This window comes from Taudactylus pleione, unplaced genomic scaffold (assembly GCF_031769625.1).
Source record: "Taudactylus pleione unplaced genomic scaffold, aTauple2 ptg001139l, whole genome shotgun sequence".
Taxonomy (NCBI): Eukaryota; Metazoa; Chordata; class Amphibia; order Anura; family Myobatrachidae; genus Taudactylus; species Taudactylus pleione.
The window spans coordinates 1,208,311-1,228,608 of NW_028285540.1; the positions used below are offsets into that span (position 1 = coordinate 1,208,311).

The 20,298-nt window shown below is 48.5% G+C and overlaps 1 protein-coding gene across 1 annotated transcript in view; it reads right to left on the bottom strand.

Moving 5' to 3' along the window:
* CLEC20A (C-type lectin domain containing 20A) overlaps positions 1–20,298 on the bottom strand; it is a 117,119-nt gene that overhangs the window by 84,526 nt on the left and 12,295 nt on the right. The window contains exons 3-4 of the mRNA XM_088462050.1: positions 18,895–19,047; positions 18,651–18,710 (exon numbers count right to left, since the gene is read on the bottom strand). Coding sequence (XP_088318176.1) covers positions 18,651–18,710; positions 18,895–19,047 — 213 coding nt within the window. The remainder of the gene's footprint in view (positions 1–18,650; positions 18,711–18,894; positions 19,048–20,298) is intronic.

A 20,298-nucleotide genomic window follows, 5' to 3' on the forward strand; every position in this document is an offset into this window, starting at 1 on the left:
TTGCAGGGAGTCTGTGTATGATTGTGACAGCGCTCTAACGCTGATTGCAGGGAATGTGTGTATCATAGTGACAGCGCTCTAACGCTGATTGCAGGGAGTCTGTGTATCATAGTGACAGCGCTCTAACGCTGATTGCAGGGAGTCTGTGTATCACAGTGACAGCGCTCTAACGCTGATTGCAGGGAGTCTGTGTATCATAGTGACAGCGCTCTAACGCTGATTGCATGGAGTCTGTGTATCATAGTGACAGCGCTCTAACGCTGATTGCAGGGAGTTTGTGTATCATAGTGACAGCGCTCTAATGCTGATTGTAGGGAGTTTGTGTATCATAGTGACAGCGCTCTAACGCTGATTGCAGGGAGTGACAGCGCTCTAATGCTGATTGTAGGGAGATTGTGTATCATAGTGACAGCGCTCTAACGCTGATTGCAGGGAGTGACAGCGCTCTAACGCTGATTGCAGGGAGTCTGTGTATCATAGTGACAGCGCTCTAACGCTGATTGCAGGGAGTCTGTTTATCATAGTGACAGCGCTCTAACGCTGATTGCAGGGAGTCTGTGTATCATAGTGACAGCGCTCTAACGCTGACTGCAGGGAATGTGTGTATCGTAGTGACAGCGCTCTAACGCTGATTGCAGGGAGTGTGTGTATCATAGTGACAGCGCTCTAATGCTGATTGTAGGGAGTTTGTGTATCATAGTGACAGCGCTCTAACGCTGATTGCAGGGAGTGACAGCGCTCTAATGCTGATTGTAGGGAGATTGTGTATCATAGTGACAGCGCTCTAACGCTGATTGCAGGGAGTGACAGCGCTCTAACGCTGATTGCAGGGAGTCTGTATCATAGTGACAGCGCTCTAACGCTGATTGCAGGGAGTCTGTTTATCATAGTGACAGCGCTCTAACGCTGATTGCAGGGAGTCTGTGTATCATAGTGACAGCGCTCTAACGCTGACTGCAGGGAATGTGTGTATCGTAGTGACAGCGCTCTAACGCTGATTGCAGGGAGTGTGTGTATCATAGTGACAGCGCTCTAACGCTGATTGCAGGGAGTCTGTGTATCATAGTGACAGCGCTCTAACGCTGATTGCAGGGAGTCTGTGTATCACAGTGACAGCGCTCTAACGCTGATTGCAGGGAGTCTGTGTATCATAGTGACAGCGCTCTAACGCTGATTGCATGGAGTCTGTGTATCATAGTGACAGCGCTCTAACGCTGATTGCAGGGAGTCTGTGTATCATAGTGACAGCGCTCTAACGCTGATTGCAGGGAGTTTCTGTATCATAGTGACAGCGCTCTAACGCTGATTGCAGGGAGTGACAGCGCTCTAATGCTGATTGTAGGGAGATTGTGTATCATAGTGACAGCGCTCTAACGCTGATTGCAGGGAGTGACAGCGCTCTAACGCTGATTGCAGGGAGTCTGTATCATAGTGACAGCGCTCTAACGCTGATTGCAGGGAGTCTGTTTATCATAGTGACAGCGCTCTAACGCTGATTGCAGGGAGTCTGTGTATCATAGTGACAGCGCTCTAACGCTGATTGCAGGGAGTCTGTGTATCATAGTGACAGCGCTCTAACGCTGATTGCAGGGAATGTGTGTATCATAGTGACAGCGCTCTAACGCTGATTGCAGGGAATGTGTGTATCATAGTGACAGCGCTCTAACGCTGATTGCAGGGAATGTGTGTATGATAGTGACAGCGCTCTAACGCTGATTGCAGGGAGTCTGTGTATCATAGTGACAGCGCTCTAACGCTGATTGCAGGGAGTTTGTGTATGATAGCGACAGCGCTCTAACGCTGATTGCAGGGAGTTTGTGTATCAAAGTGACAGCGCTCTAACGCTGATTGCAGGGAGTCTGTGTATCATAGTGACAGCGCTCTAACGCTGATTGCAGGGAGTTTGTGTATCATAGTGACAGCGCTCTAACGCTGATTGCAGGGAGTCTGTATCATAGTGACAGCGCTCTAACGCTGATTGCAGGGAATGTGTGTATCGTAGTGACAGCGCTCTAACGCTGATTGCAGGGAGTCTGTGTATCATAGTGACAGCGCTCTAACGCTGATTGCATGGAGTCTGTGTATCATAGTGACAACGCTCTAACGCTGATTGCAGGGAGTTTGTGTATCATAGTGACAGCGCTCTAACGCTGATTGCAGGGAATGTGTGTATCGTAGTGACAGCGCTCTAACGCTGATTGCAGGGAATGTGTGTATCGTAGTGACAGCGCTCTAACGCTGATTGCAGGGAGTCTGTGTATCATAGTGACAACGCTCTAACGCTGATTGCAGGGAGTGTGTGTATCATAGTGACAGCGCTCTAACGCTGATTGCAGGGAGTCTGTGTATCATAGTGACAGCGCTCTAACGCTGATTGCAGGGAGTTTGTGTATCATAGTGACAGCGCTCTAACGCTGATTGCAGGGAGTGTGTGTATCATAGTGACAACGCTCTAACGCTGATTGCAGGGAGTGTGTGTATCATAGTGACAGCGCTCTAACGCTGATTGCAGGGAGTTTGTGTATCATAGTGACAGCGCTCTAACGCTGATTGCAGGGAGTGTGTGTATCATAGTGACAGCGCTCTAACGCTGATTGCAGGGAGTCTGTGTATCATAGTGACAGCGCTCTAACGCTGATTGCAGGGAGTCTGTGTATCATAGTGACAGCGCTCTAACGCTGATTGCAGGGAGTGTGTGTATCATAGTGACAGCGCTCTAACGCTGATTGCAGGGAGTTTGTGTATCATAGTGACAGCGCTCTAACGCTGATTGCAGGGAGTGTGTGTATCATAGTGACAGCGCTCTAACGCTGATTGCAGGGAGTCTGTGTATCATAGTGACAGCGCTCTAACGCTGATTGCAGGGAGTCTGTGTATCATAGTGACAGCGCTCTAACGCTGATTGCAGGGAGTGTGTGTATCATAGTGACAACGCTCTAACGCTGATTGCAGGGAGTGTGTGTATCATAGTGACAGCGCTCTAACGCTGATTGCAGGGAGTTTGTGTATCATAGTGACAGCGCTCTAACGCTGATTGCAGGGAGTGTGTGTATCATAGTGACAGCGCTCTAACGCTGACTGCAGGGAGTTTGTGTATCATAGTGACAGCGCTCTAACGCTGATTGCAGGGAATGTGTGTATCATAGTGACAGCGCTCTAACGCTGATTGCAGGGAGTCTGTGTATCATAGTGACAGCGCTCTAACGCTGATTGCAGGGAGTCTGTGTATCATAGTGACAAAGCTCTAACGCTGATTGCAGGGAGTCTGTGTATCATAGTGACAGCGCTCTAACGCTGATTGCAGGGAGTCTGTGTATCATAGTGACAGCGCTCTAACGCTGATTGCAGGGAGTCTGTGTATCATAGTGATAGCTCTCTAACGCTGATTGCAGGGAGTCTGTGTATCATAGTGACAACGCTCTAACGCTGATTGCAGGGAGTCTGTGTATCATAGTGACAGCGCTCTAACGCTGATTGCAGGGAGTCTGTGTATCATAGTGACAGCGCTCTAACGCTGATTGCAGGGAGTCTGTATCATAGTGACAGCGCTCTAACGCTGACTGCAGGGAGTTTGTGTATCATAGTGACAGCGCTCTAACGCTGATTGCAGGGAGTCTGTGTATCATAGTGACAGCGCTCTAACGCTGATTGCAGGGAGTCTGTGAATCATAGTGACAGCGCTCTAACGCTGATTGCAGGGAGTCTGTGTATCATAGTGACAGCGCTCTAACGCTGATTGCAGGGAGTTTGTGTATCATAGTGACAGCGCTCTAACGCTGATTGCAGGGAGTTTTTGTATGATAGTGACAGCGCTCTAACGCTGATTGCAGGGAGTCTGTGTATCGTAGTGACAGCGCTCTAACGCGGATTGCAGGGAGTCTGTGTATCGTAGTGACAGCGCTCTAACGCTGATTGCAGGGAGTCTGTGTATCATAGTGACAACGCTCTAATGCTGACTGCAGGGAGTCTGTGTATCATAGTGACAACGCTCTAATGCTGATTGCAGGGAATGTGTGTATCATAGTGACAGCGCTCTAACGCTGATTGCAGCGAGTTTATGTATCATAGTGATAGCGCTCTAACGCTGATTGCAGGGAGTCTGTGTATCATAGTGACAGCGCTCTAACGCTGATTGCAGGGAGTCTGTATCATAGTGACAGTGCTCTAACGCTGATTGCAGGGAGTCTGTGTATCATAGTGACAGCGCTCTAACGCTGATTGCAGGGAGTCTGTGTATCATAGTGACAGCGCTCTAACGCTGATTGCAGGGAGTCTGTGTATCATAGTGACAGCGCTCTAACGCTGATTGCAGGGAGTCTGTGTATCATAGTGACAGCGCTCTAACGCTGATTGCAGTGAGTCTGTGTATCATAGTGACAGCGCTCTAACGCTGATTGCAGGGAGTCTGTGTATCATAGTGACAGCGCTCTAACGCTGATTGCAGGGAGTTTGTGTATCATAGTGACTACGCTCTAACGCTGACTGCAGGGAGTCTGTGTATCATAGTGACAGCGCTCTAACGCTGATTGCAGGGAGTCTGTGTATCATAGTGACAGCGCTCTAACGCTGATTGCAGGGAGTCTGTATCATAGTGACAGCGCTCTAACGCTGATTGCAGGGAGTCTGTATCATAGTGACAGCGCTCTAACGCTGATTGCATGGAGTCTGTGTATCATAGTGACAACGCTCTAACGCTGATTGCAGGGAGTGTGTGTATCATAGTGACAGCGCTCTAACGCTGATTGCAGGGAGTTTGTGTATCATAGTGACAGCGCTCTAACGCTGATTGCAGGGAGTTTTTGTATGATAGTGACAGCGCTCTAACGCTGATTGCAGGGAGTCTGTGTATCGTAGTGACAGCGCTCTAACGCTGATTGCAGGGAGTCTGTGTATCATAGTGACAGCGCTCTAACGCTGATTGCAGGGAGTCTGTGTATCATAGTGACAGCGCTCTAACGCTGATTGCAGGGAGTCTGTGTATCATAGTGACAACGCTCTAATGCTGATTGCAGGGAGTCTGTGTATCATAGTGACAGCGCTCTAACGCTGATTGCAGCGAGTTTATGTATCATAGTGATAGCGCTCTAACGCTGATTGCAGGGAGTCTGTGTATCATAGTGACAGCGCTCTAACGCTGATTGCAGGGAGTCTGTATCATAGTGACAGCGCTCTAACGCTGATTGCAGGGAGTCTGTGTATCATAGTGACAGCGCTCTAACGCTGATTGCAGGGAGTCTGTGTATCATAGTGACAGCGCTCTAAGGCTGATTGCAGGGAGTTTGTGTATCATAGTGACAGCGCTCTAAGGCTGATTGCAGGGAGTTTGTGTATCATAGTGACAGCGCTCTAACGCTGATTGCAGGGAGTCTGTGTATCATAGTGACAGCGCTCTAAGGCTGATTGCAGGGAGTTTGTGTATCATAGTGACAGCGCTCTAACGCTGATTGCAGGGAGTCTGTGTATCATAGTGACAGCGCTCTAACGCTGATTGCAGGGAGTCTGTGTATCGTAGTGACAGCGCTCTAACGCTGATTGCAGGGAGTCTGTGTATCATAGTGACAACGCTCTAATGTTGATTGCAGGGAGTCTGTGTATCATAGTGACAGCGCTCTAACGCTGATTGCAGCGAGTTTATGTATCATAGTGACAGCGCTCTAACGCTGATTGCAGCGAGTTTATGTATCATAGTGATAACGCTGATTGCAGGGAGTCTGTGTATCATAGTGACAGCGCTCTAACGCTGATTGCAGGGAGTCTGTATCATAGTGACAGCGCTCTAACGCTGATTGCAGGGAGTCTGTGTATCATAGTGACAGCGCTCTAACGCTGATTGCAGGGAGTCTGTGTATCATAGTGACAGCGCTCTAAGGCTGATTGCAGGGAGTTTGTGTATCATAGTGACAGCGCTCTAACGCTGACTGCAGGGAGTCTGTGTATCATAGTGACAGCGCTCTAACGCTGATTGCAGGGAGTCTGTGTATCATAGTGACAGCGCTCTATCGCTGATTGCAGTGAGTCTGTGTATCATAGTGACAGCGCTCTAACGCTGATTGCATGGAGTCTGTGTATCATAGTGACAACGCTCTAACGCTGATTGCAGGGAGTGTGTGTATCATAGTGACAGCGCTCTAACGCTGATTGCAGGGAGTTTGTGTATGATAGTGACAGCGCTCTAACGCTGATTGCAGGGAGTTTTTGTATGATAGTGACAGCGCTCTAACGCTGATTGCAGGGAGTCTGTGTATCGTAGTGACAGCGCTCTAACGCGGATTGCAGGGAGTCTGTGTATCGTAGTGACAGCGCTCTAACGCTGATTGCAGGGAGTCTGTGTATCATAGTGACAGCGCCCTAACGCTGATTGCAGGGAGTCTGTGTATCATAGTGACAGCGCTCTAACGCTGATTGCAGGGAGTCTGTGTATCATAGTGACAACGCTCTAATGCTGCAAGCAGGGAGTCTGTGTATCATAGTGACAGCGCTCTAACGCTGATTGCAGCGAGTTTATGTATCATAGTGATAGCGCTCTAACGCTGATTGCAGGGAGTCTGTGTATCATAGTGACAGCGCTCTAACGCTGATTGCAGGGAGTTTGTGTATCATAGTGACAGCGCTCTAACGCTGATTGCAGGGAGTCTGTGTATCATAGTGACAGCGCTCTAAGGCTGATTGCAGGGAGTTTGTGTATCATAGTGACAGCGCTCTAACGCTGATTGCAGGGAGTCTGTGTATCATAGTGACAGCGCTCTAACGCTGATTGCAGGGAGTCTGTGTATCATAGTGACAGCGCTCTAACGCTGATTGCAGGGAGTTTGTGTATCATAGTGACGGCGCTCTAACGCTGATTGCAGGGAGTCTGTGTATCATAGTGACAGCGCTCTAACACTGATTGCAGGGAGTCTGTGTATCATAGTGACAGCGCTCTAACGCTGATTGCAGGGAGTCTGTGTATCATAGTGACAGCGCTCTAACGCTGATTGCAGGGAGTTTGTGTATCATAGTGACAGCGCTCTAACACTGATTGCAGGGAGTCTGTATCATAGTGACAGCGCTCTAACGCTGATTGCAGGGAGTCTGTGTCTCCCCGTTGCCATAGTAACCGGTATATGACGCTGCAGTGTTAGCTACCCTGGTAATGGACCATGTGATCGCGGCTGTTTCCGGCTGCGTGCGGTACACCTGCATGTCGCCGTCGGCGCCGGACTCGCAGTGAGTGCTTCTATATGCTCTTACAGGACACTGGATGTACATTACATGGAAAGGGTTCTATACTTTATATAGAATCAGCGCTGATTCTGAGATTATACCTGTATCCATGTCTGTATGTGTATGTTATGTGTATGTTATGTGTATGTTATGTGTATGTTATGTGTATGTTATGTGTATGTTATGTGTATGTTATGTGTATGTTATGTGTATGTTATGTGTATGTTATGTGTATGTTATGTGTATGTTATGTGTATGTTATGTGTTGTGTATGTTATGTGTTGTGTATGTTATGTGTTGTGTGTATGTTATGTGATGTGTGATGTGTGATGTGTGATGTGTATGTTATGTGTTATGTGTTATGTGTATGTTATGTGATGTGTTATGTGTATGTTATGTGATGTGTTATGTGTATGTTATGTGTATGTTATGTGTTATGTGTATGTTATGTGTTATGTGTATGTTATGTGTTATGTGTATGTTATGTGTTATGTGTATGTTATGTGTTATGTGTATGTTATGTGTTATGTGTATGTTATGTGTTATGTGTATGTTATGTGTTATGTGTATGTTATGTGTATGTTATGTGTTATGTGTATGTTATGTGTTATGTGTATGTTATGTGTATGTTATGTGTTATGTGTTATGTGTATGTTATGTGTTATGTGTATGTTATGTGTATGTTATGTGTTATGTGTATGTTATGTGTATTTTATGTGTATGTTATGTGTTATGTGTATGTTATGTGTTATGTGTATGTTATGTGTTATGTGTATGTTGTTTGTTATGTGTATGTTATGTGTTTGTTATGTGTATGTTATGTGTATGTGTTATGTGTATGTGTTATGTGTATGTGTTATGTGTATGTGTTATGTGTATGTGTTATGTGTATGTGTTATGTGTATGTGTTATGTGTATCAGTGCCAGATTAAGGTCCACATGGGCCTGGAGCTGAAATTTTTGAAGGGCCTATTGTTTGCCGCTGCAGGGGAGTATGACCAGCACTGTGGCGGTGTGACTAAAGATGTGGGGGCGTGCCTAGTGTGTGGCTCTCTCTCCTTGATGGCTAGAATAGTTTAGATTAATAAGAAAAAAAAAGAATAGAAAAATAATCTAAAATTGTTTTGGTATATTTCTATAAGTGTGCATCCCACATCCATAGCCACTGCAACGCTGAAGGTCGTCATTGATCATCATCACCCTTCAGTGTTACAGCAGCTCCCTATACACAAACTCACACATTTTATATAATATATATATATACCTTCTCAAGACGAAACATCAGACAAAGGAACTTTATGTATCACCACAGTGACTAAAACCGCATTTAAATACCCCCGCCACTTCCATGTACCCACTCCTCATATAAAAAAACAGAAATAACATCATCCATGTCCCGCCTACCTATCTAAGGGCCGTATTCAGTTAGACGCGAAAAAGTATCGCGGATGACGTCATCTCGCCAGGTGGAAACTTTTCGCCCTATTCAATTCCAAATAGTTTGGAAAACGCAACGCAATGCAATGTAATAGGCAAAAAAGATTCGCCTATGAATAGGTGGTGAAAAAAAGTGCAGAATTGGGGTTTTGGGGTGCAAATGTCGGGAAACCACTCAGCACCCTTGGGACAGCCCCCAAAGCATAACTGCGTTAAAAAATCCCTACAAAAAATTAGGAACACCCCAAAAATGTCTTTGAAAATGGGGGAGGACGGTGCCATTTCCATCGAAGATTTGGGTGCATTACTGCGGGCAGTGAGATCACTCTTATACGCACAAAAACCACTGTATTCTGGTAGGAAGCCATCTTCACCTTTTGTGGATATTTCAGCTGTGAAGCATTGTTGTATTTTTAAAGTTATTTGGAACTCCTTCATTTGGATATATCCAATTAAAACACTTTTATTTTTTTGGAAATTTTGTCTCTTTGGTTTTTAAATGTGCCTTTTTTTCCATTTTAATATGGACATATGGAGAGCATATACCTGAATGGACTATATATGTATTAATTTGGGGTAGATCATATACACCCCTATATGTGAATTATTGTGTACTCAAGTGAATTCTTATACGTCTGCACTAGATTGTTTTCTATGTTTTATGTTCCCACATATTCATCAACATTGGAACATACATCCCACACCTATCATATAAAGTGTCCATTATAAAAAGGATTTGAGGTCCCAAGATCAGGACTTCATATTGAAGATAAGTAAATTCTATATCTTGGGTGAGCGCAGAGTGGTATTCTCCGGATTTTTGTTTGTGTTAATGTAATTTTGGTGAGGATAACACCAAGGAGATTTACCCTTTAGCAGCCTTTGTAGCGCAATTGTTAGCAGATATCACCTTCTACATTCTTCTAATGACAGGGACGCTCCTGTGCTGATATGAGAACCCGGCACCCAAAGGATGCATCCTGAGAGGCAAAGGTGTCAAACACATAGAACCTCAAAAAGGTCTGAATGGAAGACCAGGTGGCCGCCTTACAGAGCTGAACAGCAGAGGCGCCACGGCTAGCAGCCCAAGAAGGGCCCACAGACCGAGTGGAATGAGCCTTAACAGAGGCTGGAACAGGTAAACCCTCCTGCATATAAGCCTCAATAATAACAGAACGAAGCCAACGGGCTAGAGTCTGTTTGTTGGCAGGCCAACCCCTCTTGTGAAAACCAAAGAGGATAAACAAAGAATCCGACTTCCTCACAGAACTAGTCCGGTCCACATAAAGCTGGAGTGCACGGACAACATCTAAGGTAGCCTCCCCAGCCGAAACATCAGGCGACTGAAAGGCTGGTACAACAATTTCCTGATTAATGTGGAACCTGGAAACCACCTTAGGCAGGAAATCAGGACGAGTGCGAAACACCGCTCTGTCCTGATGAAAAACCAGAAAAGGGGGATGACAGGAAAGCGCCCACAAATCCGAAACCCTCCTGGCAGAAGCAATTGCCAAGAGGAAAACCGTCTTAAAAGTTAGCCACGAGCTCCACTGACTCCAAGGGCTCAAAAGAAGGACCCTGTAAGGCCCGAAGAACCAGCGCCAAATCCCACAGGGCCACAGGTGGCACAAAGGGAGGCTGGATTCTTAAAACACCCTGGAAAAAGGTGTGTACATCCGGCATAACAGCAATCCTGCGCTGGAACCACACCGACAGAGCAGACACGTGCACCTTCAGTGAGCAAAGACATAATCCTAAGTCCAAACCCGACTGAAGGAAAGCCAGAATACGCGAAACCCGGAACACCTGGGGATCATATTTTCTGGCCTCGCACCACTGAAAGTAAGTGTGCCACACTCTGTGGTAGAACCTCGCGGAAGCAGGCTAGCGCGCCCTCAGCATGGTGGTAATAACGGAGCTAGAAAAGCCCCGAGACCTCAGGACGGCTGTCTCAAGAGCCACGCCGTCAAAGATAGTCGACCCAGATCCGGGTGAAGACAGGGCCCCTGAGACAACAGGTCCCGCCGTTGAGGTAGGAGGTACGGAGCGTCAATGGACAGGCTCCGCAGATCGGAGTACCACGGCCTTCTGGGCCACGCTGGGGCCACCAGGATCAGTGTGCCTCCGTCCTGCTTGAACTTGCGCAGGACCCGAGGCAGCAGAGATATCGGAGGGAACAAGTAAGCCAGGTGAAACAGCCATTTCACCGACAGCGCATCTATCAGACTTGCGCCTGCGTCTCTTGTCCTTGACCCGTACACGGGCAGCTTGTGATTGTGACGGGACGCCATCAGGTCCAGCTCTGGCAGCCCCCACTTGTCCACGAGTAGTTGGAATACCTCTGGATGAAGCGACCATTCCCTGGGATGCACATCGTAACGGCTGAGTAAGCCTGCCTCCCAATTGAGGACTCCCGGGATGAAGACTGCCGAGAGAGCTGGAAGATAGCGCTCTGCCCAAGCCAAGGCGCGGGACACCTCCGACATTGCAGCTTGACTGCGAGTCCCTCCCTGGTGATTGATGCATGGTCAGGTGCAGTCAGACACGTTGTCTGACTGCACCTGAACAGCCCTTCCGTGAAGAGCGGTGCCAGACTACTGCAGGGCTCTGTACACTGCCCGCAGTTCCAGGATGTTGATGGGAAGAATCGCTTCCTCCGCCGACCAACGACCCTGAAGTGACAAGGAGCCTGTCACCGCCCCCCAACCCCGGAGACTGGCATCTGTCGTGAGCAGAACTCATTCCGGTATCCAAAAGGGGCGCCCCTCGAGGAGATGAGCCGTCTGTAGCCACCAGGCCAGGGACAGATGCACCTCCGAGGACAACACCAGCATCTGAGTGGCAATCCGTTCCATTCCGAAAGAATCAGCCTCTGCAGGGGCCTGGAATGGAACTGGGCAAACTCCACCATGTCGAATACCGACACCATGGACCCCAAAACTCTCATTGCTGAGTGCACCGACACTCTGCCCCTGTTCAGACAACTGTGAATCCGCAGCTGTAAGGAGGAGACCTTCTCTGGAGTCAGAAAAATCCGTTGCTGACGAGAGTCCAGCAGGGCCTCCAAATGAACCATCCGCTGTGATGGGATGAGGGAGGACTTCTTCCAGTTGATCAACCACCCGTGCGCCTGTAGACAAGTGACCGTCAGGTGGAGATGCTGGATCAGTACCTCCGGGGAGCTTGCCAGCAAGAGGAGGTCGTCTAGATATGGTAGCAAGCGTATGCCCTGGCTCCGAAGGTGAGCCGTCATGACTGCCATCACCTTGGTAAATACCCTTGGTGCCGTGGAGAGGCCAAAGGGTAGAGTCCTGAATTGGTAGTGGTTGTGGAGAAAAGCAAAACGCAGAAACCATTGGTGCGATGTTGCTATAGGCACATGGAGGTAAGCGTCCTGGATATCCAGGGAGACCATATAATCCCCCGGTTCCATCGCCAGAATGATGGAACGCAAACTTTCCATCCTGAATTTGGGAACCCCGAGAAACCTGTTCAGGAACTTCAAATTGAGGATGGGGCAATGAGAGCCATTGGGTTTCTGCACCAGAAACAGCGTAGAGTAATACTCCATCCCACGTTGAGATTGTGGTACAGGTATAATGACCCCCGCCGTCAGCAAGGCCTCTATGGCCTCCTGAACCTGCAAGGCCTTGGTTTTGTCCTGAGAAGGACTCGTGCAAAAAAACTGGCGAGGCGGCCTGTGCCAAAAAGACAGGGCGTACCCCTGGGAGACCGCTTCTCACACCCAGGCATCCGTGGTGGTATTGTGCCAGCACTGGGCGAATTGAAGAAGTTGGCCTCCCACTCTGGGGTCCCCCAGAGGGAGGCCCATCCCATCATGCAGAAGGCTTATCTTCTTGCTTGGAAGAAGGGCGCCTAGCACTCCAGGCTTGCTTCTTTGGCTTTGAGGCGGTCTTGGTTGCGGACTGCCTCGGGAAGGACTGACCCTTTGCCTTGCCCTGAACCCGAAAAGGAGCGAAAGGCCGAGCTCCGGACCTTTACAGGTGTCGTAGCTGAAGGGAGGAAGGCTGACTTGGATTTTGCCAGGGTATCTACTATTTTGTCCAGGTCCGGACCAAATAGTAACTCTCCATTAAAAGGTAAGACACTGCTGCCGCTGAAACCCTAGAGGTCAGCAGGCTAGCATCCAAAGATGCTTCTCCAATGAAGGAAGCGGCATCTCTCATCAGTCCTAAGAATGCCCTCTGGACATCCGGAGCTTCATCCGTAAACATATCCTCCAAGGCGTTGGCCCAACCCTCAATGGCCTTGGCCACCCAGGAGATGGCCATGGACGGCCGGGCTACAGCCCCTGAGAGAGAGTAAATAGACTTTAGACAAGTCTCCACCTTCCTGTCCGTAGGATCCTTCAGCGAGGATATAGACGGCAATGGCAAAGTAGCACTCCTAATGAGGCGTGTTACATGGGAATCGACCGCAGGCGGAGTTTCCAATTTCTTACAATGCGCCTCCGAAAACTGATAATTGGATGCCAACCGCTTCTGTGGCAGGAATCGCTTACTGGGCGTCTGCCAGGCCACCACCATGTGATCCGTCAACTGTTCAGACAAGGGGAACGCTGCAGAAGTAACCTTAGCTTTTTTAAAACTAGGATACCTCGACTTGGGAGCGGGTGCCTCATCCTCAATCAGAAGAATGGCCCGCACCGCCCTAACCAGAGCTCGCACATTGATGGAAGACTTAGTGTCTACCTCCTGGACTGAGGCATCTGAGGATGAGTCATCCTGCACCTCACCATCATCCGATGACCCCTCAGAGTCCGAAAAATGCGCAGCCTGCCCCATAACTGTGCGTTTAGACGCCCTGGAGGGCACGTCACTGCGCAACATCGACTGAAAAGCCAAACATGCTGCCGCCAAATCTTGGACAGTGTGGGAAAGCGCATCCACCCAGGGTGGAGGAGCTGCCACAGGAGCCTGAAACGGCACCACAGCTTGCTGCGCCACAGGGGTGGACTGTATATACATTGGCAACCCCGCATAGGGACCAACAGGCTGAGACCCCAGGGGAGTCTGCAATAATTGTGGGACACCCGGGGAATGGGGGATGGTAGGCTGGGGCAACGCCCTAGTAGGGACGGCAGTCGGGACTGACAGACGGTCCACGATGGACACCAGCACCTGGGAAAACATCGCCCATGGTGGCTCCTGCGACATAGGAGATTTAGACGTACCAGGGACCGCCTGGCACCGTCCGCACAGGCCGTCCTGTGACAAATCCTCCCTATCCACTCCTGCAGAACAGCGCCTGCAGGAGAACAATACCGGAGCCACGGAGTGCTCAATCTCCTCCTCAGACATGACAGACTATATAATTAAATATACAGTTATGACACAGGAAGAAAACGTGCGCACTCACCAGTGTGCTGGACAACAGCCCACCATATGGCCCTGTGTAGCACACAACTGTATGTGACGGACCTCACAAATATGTGATCTATATAAGTGAGGTCAGTAGAAACACCCTTCCCCCGCACACCTGTAGGGCTTGTAGGAGAAGAAAAGGGATAGGTATAGGCTGACAGTAAGTAGAAATTAGCACAGACAGGCAGCACTAGCAAAAGTCACATACCATGCAGGAAGATATACTCACTGAACCTTTCACTACAATCAACCTCCCAGATTCAGTGTCTGGGAGGGCTATAGTGGTGTGTACACTGTCCTTGTCGGGGGAGAGGTACACAGGGGGACCGGTCCGCATGCTCCCTGAGAGTATCTGCGCTGCCACTGGAGAAAATGGCTGAAGGAGGAGTGGCCCGAGTATCTGCAGCTCAGCGACGCCAGACTCCGTGCTGAAAGGCGCGCTGAGCTGAGGGGAGGAGCCGCTAGACAGGGAAGGCTTCCTCCCCTGGCTAGCCATTAACCCCCGGGTTGCCGGCATCCCGCTTACTGCATTATTCACCCTGGTGGTCTAGTGGTCTGGCGGGGTATGCCTCCAATAGAGGGGGAGCCCGCCACCACCACTAGCGCCCCCGGTCTGTCCCCTAGACCGGGGGCATGGGACTGCATTTAAAAGGAACCCGCGCACCGCCGCTAATCAGCGGGGCGGTGCGCGGCTTACCTTGATCTCCCCGGTGTCTCCGGCAGCAGTCCCGGGGGAAACCAGGGTCCGGCTAGTACAGACTCTGGCTTCCCCCGCCGCAATCCCCAGTTCAGTGCTGGCGTCGCGGCGCCAGCAGGGAGAAGGAGAGGCAGCGTGGGCGTCTGTACAGACAGCCCATTGCTACCGCTCTGGAGAAAAAAAAAAACTGTAGAATAAATAAAAAATAAATTTAACTAAGTTAAAAAATAAAAAGCTTTAGGGGGCTGGGTGGCCCGCAGGGTGGCCCGACTCCAGCCAGGCACCATCTTAAACTGAGGTGCCTGTGGCTCGGGGGCGGGGTATAGAGGAGGTTGGACCCAAGTGCATCCTGGGTGCAGCTAAAAGCTTTAACTCCGTAGTGCCCGAGGATCCAGCTATACCCCAAGGTCACCCTGTGGACCCCGAAGTAGAAATATATATATATGCCCCATTCCACCCTCCAGTCACCTGGTATCGGTATAGAAGACCGGGAGTGAGCTCTCCTCATCTCTGCCCTCTCTGACTCTCTCCTCATCTCTGCCCTCTCTGACTCTCTCCTCATCTCTGCCCTCTCTGACTCTCTCCTCATCTCTGCCCCTCTCCTCATCTCTGCCCCTCTCCTCATCTCTGCCCCTCTCCTCATCTCTGCCCTCTCTGACTCTCTCCTCATCTCTGCCCTTTCTGACTCTCTCCTCATCTCTGCCCTCTCTGACTCTCTCCTCATCTCTGCCCTCTCTGACTCTCTCCTCATCTCTGCCCTCTCTGACTCTCTCCTCATCTCTGCCCTCTCTGACTCTCTCCTCATCTCTGCCCTCTCTGCCCCTCTCCTCATCTCTGCCCTCTCTGACTCTCTCCTCATCTCTGCCCTCTCTGACTCTCTCCTCATCTCTGCCCTCTCTGACTCTCTCCTCATCTCTGCCCTCTCTGACTCTCTCCTCATCTCTGCCCTCTCTGACTCTCTCCTCATCTCTGCCCTCTCTGACTCTCTCCTCCTCGGGTTCTATAAAATGTATTTTTTCAGCTCCTCTTCCCACTTCCCCGATAAGCGACGCCCCTTCTCCCATTCTCCAGCCTCTTGGTATTGGGAAGGGAAACCTGGCTTCCCATTGGTCAACAGTGGCCATTTGCTTGTAGCCTGATATGGGGGCAGCCATTTTCTTTTAGCCCCTGCTACTTGAGTCTGATCTCTTTGGGTAGTGGCCGGGGAGCGGCACCCTGCCCCCTGGCCCAGCCTGCCCCTGCCTGTTGCTGAAGTGATTGGTTTGTTAGACTGTGAATGTCCTGTCTAATATATACAACACAAGGGTCGGTGGGTGGGCTCAAAGACAATTCCATCTTGCACCTCTTTTTTTTGCATTATGCGCTGTTTTGGGCATTACTGATATATATATATATATATACACATACATACACACACACTTTATTAAACTGCCATCCTGTCTGCCACTGCAGTGCCACTCGTTTCCTAGATGTGCCATGTTGGAAGTCGCACTGCCACAGCCGCTGAAAGCTTCTACATAGTTAATTCCAAAAATGGCCAGAAATTGTTATAGCCACAGACAGCATCTCCTGTATTTCCCTTTCATTTAAAATAAAATACTGAACCACCAAGATGATTATGTGGAAAAACATGGAAGATGTTCAAATTTACCCAGTTTGTTTGTTTTTTCTAATTGCCGCCCTCCCCTTCCACCCCAAACGGTAGCCCCAGGACCCTGGTGAATTGGTAGGCTGGTATAAATAACAGTTCAGTTTGATAAACGCCCGCCTGTCTATGTAGTGACTCTAAGCAGAATAACTGGGTAATGTAGATGATGGGTGTCATGAGAGAGACCAGAAATATGAGCAGCAGCAGCACAGAGCGTCTTCCTGCCAGGATGGGTGCAATAAAGTGCAAATACATGTAATACAAAACTTAGTTCTGTATATTGGTCATGTTACATACAGTGCATATAGCAGGCTGAGGTAATCTGAGGCACGCCACCTGATAAATACCTTCCAGTAGGCCCAGCAAACATCACAGATGCTGGGAGTTCAGCCGGAGAGCTACAGGCTGCTTTCCTCTGATGTAAACCGCAAGTCTCGGTCCCATTATCCCTAACAACCTCCCTGAGGACAAAGTAAGCTTCGATTTACAGTGTGTACTATTTAGCAGCACCTCCACATGCAAGGTCACCATTTCTATTAGATGTATACAAAATATACAGCGTATATGGGCTGAATCAATATTCAATCAGGATGTGGCACAAAATGGCTGCCCTCACTGTGTGGTAGCGACAGGTGCTCTGCAGAGGTCACTCAGGTAATCAGGTTTTAGGTGGTTGGTTCACATAGGTTTGGACATAAGTGGGCTTCAGTGAGCCTGCTCCCATATTTGCCCCAAGAATCTCTGTATGATGGTGCAGACTCTGTCAGAAGATATTATGCAAAGTATCCACGTGAGAATAGCAAACTTCCTCCAAATCAAAGATGTCATTCAGGAAATGTAGAAATTGATCCTATATTGATCCTCCCTCGATTTTATTCAGAATCAAAAATGTTAAATAAATAAACTTACAAACTAATCAATTCTTCTATCCTTTCCCTGTCTTCAACTTACTCCAACTCCCTCGGGCCTCTGACCTAGTTCTTGATTAATGAAAACATTCTTGGTTTTAACTTCCTATGGGGTCATATCGTTTATTAAACTGCTATCCTGTCTGCCACTGCAGTGCCGCATGTTTGTGATGCCCACTGCTGTCGCTGAGCTTAGTCAGCCAGCTAGCTTGATGCAACCTTTTGGCCTAAACTGGATGAAATCAATATTGTGAGGTGGTCAAAATTGACTGGAAATAATGATAGAGGTTAATAATACTGTGGGAACAAAAACAAGCCCAAATTATGTGATTTTAGCAGTTTTTATGTTTTTTTTTAGAAAAAAAACAGATCCAGATCTAAAACACAAAGGAGATACAGATCCAAAACCAAAACACGGGGGTGGGCGCACATCCCTAGTAATAACATGTGTAAATTGTGCAAATGTATATAGCAACAATACAGTATGTTTGAATTGTGGAGTGAAGCATTCTAACCAGAGAGGAGACGTGATAGAACCCGGCTGAGTAATATTTCCACCAATGATCATCTGGAAGGTGTTAGAAGGTTTTCCTCTTACTATCCAGACAACTCATCTACAGTGCAGGGACTTGCGGATAGAATTACTGAATAGGCTCATTGTATGTGCAGGTTATACTGGGTCTTTCTATAGTACATTACTTTGCATAAATGTTAAATGATTATAATTTAATTTGCCAATCATATGATGGGATTGATGTCATTAATATTGGCTATGAATTATTTATGTCAACGCAGGTTACAGAGTTCATATAGGAGATCGTTCCTATATGTATTTTATTGTATAGAGGAGTCCAACAATATATTAATGGTAAATTAAAGGTTATATTTTAATACTTTAAAAGAATTTCCATTAGGAAGTGCCTCCCCCCCCCACACAAAAAAGTATCTTTACTTCCAAATCCTACATGATCATACTCAGCAGCTGTAACAGGGCTTAAATGCGCCATGTGCCGGCCCTGCCGCCTTAGTGCCTGACATCATGACATCGGGTGCGTGATGTCATTGTGTTGCATGGAAGGGGCGGGGCCGCAGCAGCGGTGACTTGGAGGATCACCACATCAGCTGCACACTCTGCAGGGTGTCTGGTGGCTCCACAGCACTGATCCTGGCTGCAGGGTACCGTTCCTGCTACCTTACTAGCCAGAAGCAAGTGCCATGGGGCAGCAATGGTGCCACCCACAGAGCGGCACCGGTCACACACCCCTAGTTACAGCCAGATACTCAATATCTCTCATTTTGCTGTATATTTGTTTCCTATAGTAAAAATTAAACCATGGATGGATTTTCCCACAATGGTACATGGAGCAATATACCTGGCATAGTGTCCATGCTGCTGCTCCATGTTCCCTGTGTTGTGCTGGAGCCAATGTGACCTGTAACGGAGATAATCTGTATTAGAGAACACACATACTGGGCTAGTATAGAAGAGACATTGCTGGTGTCCAGGAATACCTGCGGCTACTGTGGTGTCAGAGACGGCAGAGGTGGTGAGAGCTGGCGATGTGGTTGCACCAGACATCGGATATACTTCTGTCCCTGAGGTGCCGCCTTACTTACCTGGAGGTGGACCCATAGTAAATCCTGGGCTATTGGGAGGTCCATTGCCATCAGTGTTCTGATCAGGTGAAGTTGTGGTCAGGTAGGTCGTGGTGGTGGGCTTTAGTGGCCACTGACAGTTAGAGGGGAGATCAGGTACTGATGAGTTGCTTGCTGTAAGTTCAGATGATATTTCATGAAATAAAGAAAAATTCTTCATGAGTGATCAGAGCTGGAAATGATTCTTATTATAGATCTGTGTGATTATCTGGTAAATCTCCAATTCATTGTTTTATGTGAATTAAAATAAACTTATTACACCATATAAGATCCCTTTCTTTCCTCTAGTCTTTGTACAATGGTTTGTCCTAAAATAAAAGTTCCCCCATCTGTAGTCATGCCTTTCTACCATTCTTTACCCACTTCATGTCAAGTTACTATGACTCCACAATGATGGCTCACAGCCATCTGTATTAGAATATAAACTCTCTACTTAACACGTAACCTCTCACAGGCAGGACCCTCCTTCCTCATGTTCCTCCCCAGCACTATCATTACTTCCTGTGCTCCTTGTCTCCTATTCCCCCTATCAGTGACCCTGTGTGTGCTCACCCATCACTGTGTACATTACCATTACATACACCCCTCCCCTTACCATGTAATCTCTCACAGGCAGGGCCCTCCTTCCCCATGTTCCTCCCCAGCACTATCATTACTTCCTGTGCTCCTTGTCCCCTATTCCCCCTATCAGTGACCCTGTGTACATTACCATTACAGTCACCCCTCCCCTTACCATGTAATCTCTCACAGGCAGGGCCCTCCTTCCCCATGTTCCTCCCCAGCACTATCATTACTTCCTGTGCTCCTTGTCTCCTATTCCCCCTATCAGTGACCCTGTGTGTGCTCACCCATCACTGTGTACATTACCATTACATACACCCCTCCCCTTACCATGTAATCTATCACAGGCAGGGCCCTCCTTCCTCATGTTCCTCCCCAGCACTATCATTACTTCCTGTGCTCCTTGTCTCCTATTCCCCCTATCAGTGACCCTGTGTGTGCTCACCCATCACTGTGTACATTACCATTACATACACCCCTCCCCTTACCATGTAATCTCTCACAGGCAGGGCCCTCCTTCCCCATGTTCCTCCCCAGCACTATCATTACTTCCTGTGCTCCTTGCCTCCTATTCCTCCTATCAGTGACCCTGTGTGTGATCACCCATCACTGTGTACATTACCATTACATACACCCCTCCCCTTACCATGTAACCTCTCACAGGCAGGGCCCTCCTTCCCCATGTTCCTCCCCAGCACTATCATTACTTCCTGTGCTCCTTGTCTCCTATTCCCCCTATCAGTGACCCTGTGTGTGCTCACCCATCACTGTGTACATTACCATTACATACACCCCTCCCCTTAC